The following is a 9530-nucleotide window of genomic DNA, read 5'->3' as shown; positions in this document are numbered from 1 at the left end:
TCATACGAAGGTGACCTTGTCGTGGTTGATGGGCACACATAAACTGGCCAAATTATGCGCAAAAAACCTTCATTTTTCAAAGTGACACTAGTCCAGATACAATATTTCTTATATTTTCATGTATGGAGTGCCGGAGTTCTTTTTGCAATTGAGATTACTTTTTTCTTCAGAGCACCCGAATAGACCAGTGAGCGACCCCTCTCTTTTTTCTATTAATCATTTTTGGGATCCCGCTCCTGGAGCATTACAGCAGGTACGTGTTCACACTATTAGAAGTTTGACAGCCTTTTTTCTGACCATGTGTCCCTCCCATTCAGTCACAGGTGGTTTTAACTAGCTCTACCAGCCCATACATTGTAGGTTAAAAGCCCAAGCAGAGACATATTGTCCATACAGGCTTACAGCCCAAGAGTGGCATATCCAGTGGTAGTGTAGCGTAGTTTCCCATCATACGAAGGTGACCTTGTCGTGGTTGATGGGCACACATAAATTGGCCAAATTATGCGCAAAAAACCTTCATTTTTCAAAGTGACACTAGTCCAGATACAATATTTCTTATATTTTCATGTATGGAGTGCCGGAGTTCTTTTTGCAATTGAGATTACTTTTTTCTTCAGAGCACCCGAATAGACCAGTGAGCGACCCCTCTCTTTTTTCTATTAATCATTTTTGGGATCCCGCTCCTGGAGCATTACAGCAGGTACGTGTTCACACTATTAGAAGTTTGACAGCCTTTTTTCTGACCATGTGTCCCTCCCATTCAGTCACAGGTGGTTTTAACTAGCTCTACCAGCCCATACATTGTAGGTTAAAAGCCCAAGCAGAGACATATTGTCCATACAGGCTTACAGCCCAAGAGTGGCATATGCAGTGGTAGTGTAGCGTAGTTTCCCATCATACGAAGGTGACCTTGTCGTGGTTGATGGGCACACATAAATTGGCCAAATTATGCGCAAAAAACCTTCATTTTTCAAAGTGACACTAGTCCAGATACAATATTTCTTATATTTTCATGTATGGAGTGCCGGAGTTCTTTTTGCAATTGAGATTACTTTTTTCTTCAGAGCACCCGAATAGACCAGTGAGCGACCCCTCTCTTTTTTCTATATATATATATATATATATATATATGACGCAGTCTTCTAGTCCAAATGTGCTATATATATTGGAGGAAAAAAGGTGCGTCTTATAGTCCGAAAAAAACGGAACTCACAAATCAACTGGGAGCTGAGGTTACCCATATAGTCCCATAGTCCCCACAGGGGATGTTTGGCCTACTTATAATGATTTGCTGGACTGTTGTAGCTTGTAACAAAAGTTAAGTACCGACACGTGTAACCGGTTCTTGACTCTGCATAATACAGAAGAAGCATCCATGAAGTGTTGTGCCTGCTATCTGATGTATATCAAGTTCTTGTAAAGTAAAGTTTATTTTTGTACTTTGGTCTCCCTCATTCATCTCCATACCATCTGGTCCTGGTTATTTATATATGGTTATATTTATGTTTTATATTTAGAGCTGTGATTTCAGTCTACTCCACTGTGTATAGGATGTCTATAGGATAATAGAGTATAGTAAAGTTGTTATGGACGTGACTCAACCAGTATTGTGCAGTGACTCTGTTTTCCTTATAGTGACGGATGTTTCTTGTTGCTAAAACTGTGATATTTTTTCATGTTAAACTTTTTTTTTAAACAACTCTCTTTAGTGCGATCATACAACATACAAGCCTCTGATGGCTCCGGTGATGCACTGTACTACTGTAGTGCTGTGTATTATCACTGTCTGTCAGTGTAATGCTAACGGCCCCGTACACATGAGATAAGTGTTGGCTGAGCGGTCATTTGGCAGACGGCTATCTCTCCTGACTCCCCCATACACACAAATATTCCAGCTTTCCTGTGGTCTGTATGAGAGAGTCGCCTCCAGACTCCTATAGTGGAGGATTATCTACAGGAAGAACAAACGGATTAGCTTCTGAGATTCAGGATCCCAGATCCTTCTCTGCCCAGACATCATCTATTGGGAGTTCCCCAAATACATTATATAGTCCACCAATCCCCCCCAAAAAATCAGTGCTTTCATGCAGCTTTAGTCTAATGTGTATGGGGGCGTTAAAAGGTTATTGGACGCTGCCTCTGGCCCGGCCTAATAGACTTTTGTAAGTTGCAGGCCCAGACACCATTATTAGGCATTTATGTATCGTAGTAACTAGGCGGCCCCATACTATCAAGAGCTTGGGGGAGGAGGGACATTCAGCAAAACTCTACCAAACCTTCTTAGATGCCATGTTTGTTTTTGTCAGCAGCAAGTGGTTAAACTGCCAGGGTTTTTGTTGCAACCGCACCTGTGCCATCCCTGCGGTGAACATCTATGTTCTGGTGCCCAAAAGAGGTTTTTTTTTTTTTAAATGGTTAACATATTAAAAATAAGAAAATGTCTTTTGCATGTTTTTTTCTTTTTACCAGAATTGTTGGTACCAATTTTCTTTTGAAACATTTTAATATCTCCTTTTTTTCTGGTGTTTTTCTTGCAATATAGGAAACACTAAGGCCAGAAATAAACTCCATAAAACACTATACATGGAGACTTTGGTATCTAATAATTTCTGTCCGAGGTGTTTGTGATAACAAAAAAAGGTTTTCTAAATGCCTCAAACTTCTGTGTGTGAATCAGACATGAGATCTAACGTGATAGAAGATTTCAGTCCGAGGAAGACGGGAAACATTCATATAGACGGCCGGTGGTGATGTAGTCAGTGAAGAACTCTGGCTAAATATGTTTCTAGAGCCGTAGTAGAAGATGAAGATTTCGTCTTCATCATGAAGTAGTTATTTCTCATGTCACGTGTAATGAATATTTCCTGCAGTATTGCTAATGCCGATTCCAGTGTCAGTAAATGAGACGAGAATTAGCTTTATGGAAGATGAGTCTATGAGAAACGTGTTCAGCTACAGACTCCAAGGAAGAAACTGCTTGTTGTCTGTGGCCTAAAATATAAAGGTTTTATTACTAGATGTAAAGAAGAAAACTAAATACTGTAAAATAATATATCTCCTCATATGTTTCCCCTTATTATCTCCAGTAATTGTATTATTACACAAGATTTTTATGATGTTACATCTGCTCATCTTCTTCTCATTCAGGTCTCTACAATATCGGACCCTCTCAGTGAAGATCTCCTATATAAGAGAATTTTTCAGAATTACCCATAAAGATGGATTTGGACAGAGACAAGATGGCGGAGAGGATATTACACCTCACCCTAGAGATCCTCTTCCGGCTTACTGGAGAGGTGAGAGATTCTGATGACGTCACATTACATCATTCTTATCTATGGGAATAACAGATGGACAGAACTGGAGAGGTGAGGACTCTGGAAATGTCTGTAGTGAGATTTATTAATGTGTTTCTCTATTATCAGGATTACACAGGAGTGAAGAAGACCTATAGTGAGCGCTGTCAGGACCCTGTGTCTGAGGAATGGGGAAGATCCCTGAGCCCAATCACGGGGCCTCCACCTCACCCCCTGATACATGAGGACATCAATGACCAGAAGATCCTAGAACTCGCCTACAAGATGATTGAGCTGCTGACTGGAGAGGTGACACTGCTGGGAATGCTGGGACATTATACAGTAACGCTATGAAGGGATTGGGGATGTATGTGACAGGTTCCTATAAGATGTCAGGATGTCGCTGTCTATTTCTCCATGGAGGAGTGGGAGTATTTAGAAGGACACACAGATTTGTACAAGGACGTCATGATGGAGGTTCCCCAGCCCATCACATCACCAGGTAATAGACAGGGCTAAAACCACATGTCCTATAATTATTAAGGATATTATAAGGATTGTGATAAACTATACAAAAAAACTACACCTGTGCCATGATATATCTCTAAGCTGTGCGTGGCTGATGGCTGTAATATACATTTATTCATGCCTGCAGGAGATGTGTTGGCTCCAGCCCTGGTTTCATGGATTCACTCCACGTCATAAATTACATTGTTTTTGATCCTAAGGAATTCAGATTACTGCACAATCTCTCCTGAAATGGGGGCACTAATACTTTCTCTAAACTCCAGATTAGTGTTGGAGCTCTCCCCCAAAACATACGTTGTTGTTGGGGATCTAACATAGAAAAAAAAATGTCTTTTTTTTACAGGTTGTGGTGGGATCGGCCTGCCTCACTTATGTGAGACTCTAACTCCCTGGTAGTCTTTGAAAAAAGGTCTCCATTGCTTTTTCCAAATGTACAAGATCTAAATTTAAGACACCTCAGCTCTGCACTATTATAAAACGTTCTCTTTAAATGTCTTGTATTTATTCTTGAAACTTATTTGATAGACAATATTGTCCCTTACGATAGTTTAGATTGCCAAGAGCCACCGAGCCCAATACTCTAATTACCCCAGAGAGGTTTCACCACTAGTTACTCATTTTTTACTGAAGAAGATAGCTGAGTTTGATCATTTCAGTAGATGTGTTATTGTCTATAGTCACAGTTTTTGACTATAGTAGTTAGTGCCCAAAATACTCTGATTTAACCCCTTCCTGCAGCCAGTTTTGTGTTGTTAATCAGGTCCGATTTTTCTAATGTAACATGTCACTTTATGTGGTGATAACTTTGAGAGTCTTCACAAATGATAATGGGAAACAAATGGACCTTACAAATTATTTTCTAACTTCTCTTGAATCCCACAATCCCCTATATACATTTGTACACTACTGTCTGGGCACATGGCAGGTTAAGAAGGGAAGAAGCGCCATTTAGCTATTTGAATGCAGATCTTGCTGGAATAGATTGCAGACATAATGTATTGGGGGCACTGTTCATGGTCAATTTGCAGCTCACAAGATGGCTACCACGAACAGGTTGGCTCTATCTACTCCATTTTACAGATCCCAGGGTTTGCCTTGCTCATCACTTATTTAACCCCTCGACATGGATCTGGACTTGCACAGAGACCCCTAAGCTTGGGCCACGGTGTTACCTGCTGTTCTGTGGTGTGAGATGGCAAGAAGAATAGTCAGGTAGTTGGGTCAGAACCATGAGGGCAGAGAAAATACAAAGTCAGAAGACACAAAAGAAGACAGTAAACGGGCTGGGGTCACAACAGGAAACAAAAACACAAGCCGGGAGCTAAGCTCAGAGGACTGAACCAGAGGAGAACAAGGCTGTATCTGGCAGATACTGGCAATATGCTCCAAGCTTTAGTAGGGTGCGGTGCTTTCCAATTGGCTGAAGTAGGGAGCAGATTACTTCAGCTGGACAGCTCACACACCCATATTGCCAGACTGGATGGTACTACAGGTCACAGGCACCCGAATTCTAATGGCTGGACAGAGCCTGCGCCGCGCAGAACTTCTGGTTCCGACGTCTCCTCCATCACCAGCGCTGCCTGCAGAATGAGTAAGGCAGCTCCTCGTGACAGAAGCAGATGTCGCAGTAGCAGATCCCAGAGGAGATGGGACACACCATTTGCATAAGCCCTAATATGACAAAATGTCAGAAAACCAGGGCAGTAGAAATCCCCATAAAGTGACTTCATTTTGGAAATTATAACCCTCAGTGAATTAATCTATAGGAGTTTTGATTATTTTGACTCCATAGGCACTTTCTGAAAATTAGCACTCAGTGGATGTTGGAAGTAAAAATTGCACATTGGCCATTTTTTTTACCAAACACATAGTGCCCAGATTGTGCTCCAGGAGACCCACACCGTAAATTAAGTGGGTTCTTCTCACTATAGTATTGCCAAATGCATGGATGCTAAATGTGGTTTGGGCACACTGCAAGGCTCAGAAGTGAGGGGGAGATTCGACTTCGAAAGAGCGGATTTTGCTGGATTGGTTTATGGAAGCCATGTTGATTCTCAAGAGCCTTTAAGAATCTAATAATGTGGAAACCTCTATTTGACTTGAGTGGGGGCTTGTTTTTTGTGGGATGAGTAGAAGTTTTATTGGTATAATTTTTGCCTACATAACATTTTTTGATGGCTGCTTCTTCCGTATTTTTGGGGCAGAATGAACAAACAGTTGGAAACCACGCTCCATTGGTTCTTCCTATGAGGTTTTCTATTAGACTGTGAACGGTCATTCTGTCAATAACTTCCCATTTCTACAGATATTTTAAGTACAATTAACACAAGAATCCCATAGAAAAATAAAGATTCTAAATCAATCTACAAGCACATCTCTGGGCCACATGCTAGTCCAGAAAAAATGAAGAGATATATGCTCAAGTTTAAAAATCAATTTTATGAGACACAAATCTAAAAAATAGAGGAATATTTAAAATATTTTTAATCCTCCATTTTTTAGATTTGTGTCTCATAAAATAGATTTTTAAACTTGAGCATATATCTCTTCATTTCCCTGGATTAGCATGTAGCCCAGGGATGTGTTTGTTTAGACATTTTAAGAAGAAATTTTCAAAAATATAAATTTCAAGGATATTGTATTCAAAATTAATAATTGTTTGTTTTCTTGGCAGATGATTGTGCCCGGAGATCAGAGGGACAGGAGATTTTTAAATTGGATGATCTTGAGATCCCACAAGATACAATTGAAGTGAATGCCATTACTCCAGATATACCATCATCCCTTCCAAGCAAAGATCTATCCTCTAATTCTATGAAACAGGTCCTATCTTCTGATTCATTACAGACTGCTAAGGAAAATCAAAATAAAATAAGCATTAAAAAACTAACTGCTCCTAAAGCAAAGAAGTCATTTTCACGTTCAGAAAATGGAAATAGTTTTACCCTCAAAAAGTCTATTCTTATACATCAAAAAATACACACAGCGGACAATAGATTTTTTTATTCCAAATGTGGAAAATGTTTTAACCAGAAATCAGTTTTTGTTGATCACCAGAGAACTCACACAGGGGAGAATTCATTTTCATGTTCAGAATGTGGGAAATGTTGTAACCGGAAATCAGATCTTGTTCGTCACCAAAGAACTCACACTGGGGAGAAGCCTTTTTCATGTTCAGAATGTGGGAAATGTTTTAACCAGAAAGCGCATCTTGATAACCACCAGAGAACCCACACAGGGGAGAAGCCCTATTCATGTTCAGAATGTGGGAAATGTTTTAACCAGAAAGAACATCTTAATAAACACCAAAGAACTCACACAGGGGAGAAGCCTTTTTCTTGTTCAGAATGTGGGAAATGTTTTAACCAAAAATCAGTTTTGATTAGGCATCAGAGAACTCACACAGGGGAGAAGCCTTTTTCATGTCCAGAATGTGGGAAATGTTTTAACCTTAAATTAGCTTTGGTTGAACACCAGAGAAATCACACAGGGGAGAAGCCTTTTTTCTGTTCAGAATGTGGGAAATGTTTTAAGCAAAAATCAGTTTTGATTAGGCATCAGAGAACTCACACAGGGGAGAAGCCTTTTTCATGTTCCGAATGTGGGAAATGTTTTGATCGTAAAACGATTCTTGATTGCCACAAGAGAACCCACACAGGGGAGAAGCCTTTTTTCTGTTCAGAATGTAGGAAACGTTTTAACTATAAATCAGATTTGGTTAAGCACCAGAGAACCCACACAGGGGAGAAGCCTTTTTCGTAATCTTTTTTTTTTTTTAATCCAATACATTTTTGAGATTTGTTTCATTAGTTTTTTTGGACAAAACAAGAAACCAGTACATACAATAATGAAATAACATACCATAGGGATGACATACATGCATCTCTCCTATATATCCTTTCAGCTTGCCCATTACCGTCTGATAACTTGCAGTTACTATATCTTACAATTAACATTTCACATTCTTGAAATCTCTTATATAACCATAATATTGTAATAAACATTATAATCCTATACACATATAGGTGTGCTATATTACCCATGCCACATGTTAAGGAATTCCAATACACATTACAATGAAACATTAGACCTCGCCAATACCCCCTTCCCCTATAAGTCAATGTCTCTCCAACAATAACCCCCTTGATGGCATTCCAGGTGTATCCAACCATAAGCTCCATATTTTCTCAAATTTATTCATTGAGTTTTGTTTTTTATATACCCCCTTTTCTAATCTGATAATATTATTTATCCTATTTTTGAGTTCACTAATTTCTGGAGGTGAGGGGTTAATCCATTTGGTTGCAATATGTTTCCTAGCTTGAAATAAAATATGTGAAATCCCTATTGAAATTGGGTGAAATTCCATATCATCCTCTAATATACCTAATAGGCATTTTTTGGGGTCTGGTTGAATATCTATTTTATATACCCTCTTTATAATAGACAGAACTCCTTTCCAGTATTTACCTATCTCCCGGCATTCCCATAGCGGATGTAATAGGCCCGCAGCGTCCATGTTACATCCTGGACATTCAGCAGCAGTCCGGTATCCTATGTTACATAGGAATCTAGGCGTCTTATATTTCCTGTGTATTAATATGATCTGGGAAAATCTCTGCGCCTCATGTAAAGATAATTGGGGTACCAGTTCTAATACCTCTCTCCATTGATCCTCAGAAATTGGACCTATATCTTCCATCCATTTTTTGTCTAGCTGGAGAAGGAAATATTTTTAAATAATTATCAAGAAGGACTCAGTAAATATCAGAAATACGACCCTTAGTATTTCCCTTCTCTAATACCAACTTAACAAAAGTATTATTTTCTATCCAAAAGGGCGTCCATCTTGATTGTGCATTAAATGAATGCCGAAACTGTAGAGATTTATAGAATTGTTTTTGTCACCCCAAATCCCCCCTTTAATTGATCAAAGCACTTAAGTTTCCCTTCAGACAATATGTTTTATATCATATATATGTGTTATATTGTATATATTCCTTTATCCACCCAACTCTGAAATCCCTCTAATTTATAGACCTCTGCATATTTATTATTAAACCATATAGGTGTAGATTCATTGCAGTCTCCTATTTCCATTATATCTCTACCCCTATCCCAGACCTTGTAGAGTAGAGCAAGTGTAGGGTATAGTGATTTCTTGTGTGCGAGGTCATTCAGTTCAACTATATGAATAGGAATATTCCACCGTGTTCCTGAGGTAATTAACCCCTTAATACTATTTGGGTTTGCAGCACTTTGCCACCCTCCCTAATGTTGCAATATAATATATTAGTGCATTAGAAATCGCCAATCCACCAGATTCCTTGTCACTTTGTAGATATTCACATTTTATCCTAGATGATTTTTTTTTCCATATAAGAGAATGAAACTTGCTATGAATTTTCTGAAAATGGGAATTATGGATCCAAATAGGGGCATTATGCAGAATGTATGAGACTTGGGGCATCAATATAATTTTTAATAAGTTCCCTCTTCCTACAGCTGATAATGGTAATCTCCACCACACATCTATTTTCTTTTTATACTTTTCCAGAAGAAGATATAGATTCAGTGCAATGTAATCCGGAGATCTTTTTGTTATACTTATACTCGGTATTAGAATTTCTCAGCCGTTTGTATTCGTGTATGTTCTAATATGCTGGAATCAGGGATATCCTCAAATGGTAGAATAACCGACTTATC

The 9530-nt window shown here is 39.0% G+C and overlaps 1 protein-coding gene across 1 annotated transcript; it reads left to right on the top strand.

The window, feature by feature from the left end:
* The first annotated feature begins 3626 nt into the window (after positions 1–3626).
* Positions 3627–8106, top strand: LOC141198689 (uncharacterized). Its single transcript, XM_073663094.1, has 2 exons — positions 3627–3798; positions 6499–8106. Exons 1-2 carry the CDS (start codon positions 3714–3716, stop codon positions 7584–7586), a joined length of 1173 nt encoding a protein of 390 aa, XP_073519195.1. The 5' UTR covers positions 3627–3713; the 3' UTR covers positions 7587–8106.
* The last annotated feature ends 1424 nt before the right edge of the window (positions 8107–9530 follow it).

This window comes from Phyllobates terribilis, unplaced genomic scaffold (genome assembly GCF_046119375.1).
Source record: "Phyllobates terribilis strain yellow unplaced genomic scaffold, ASM4611937v1 Scaffold_99__1_contigs__length_5935540, whole genome shotgun sequence".
Taxonomy (NCBI): domain Eukaryota; kingdom Metazoa; phylum Chordata; class Amphibia; order Anura; family Dendrobatidae; genus Phyllobates; species Phyllobates terribilis.
Note: the sequence above shows the minus strand (reverse complement) of the source record. Positions and strands in the feature narration are given on the sequence as shown.

What these genes read in the sequence shown, in the direction of transcription:
- LOC141198689 (XM_073663094.1), top strand. Translation starts at nt 3,714, where the DNA reads ATGGAGGAGTGGGAGTATTTAGAAGGACACACAGATTTGTACAAGGAC. An exon ending in CCAGCCCATCACATCACCAG is followed by an intron (nt 3,799 to 6,498) that starts GTAATAGACAGG and finishes TTTTCTTGGCAG; the next exon opens with ATGATTGTGCCCGGAGATCA.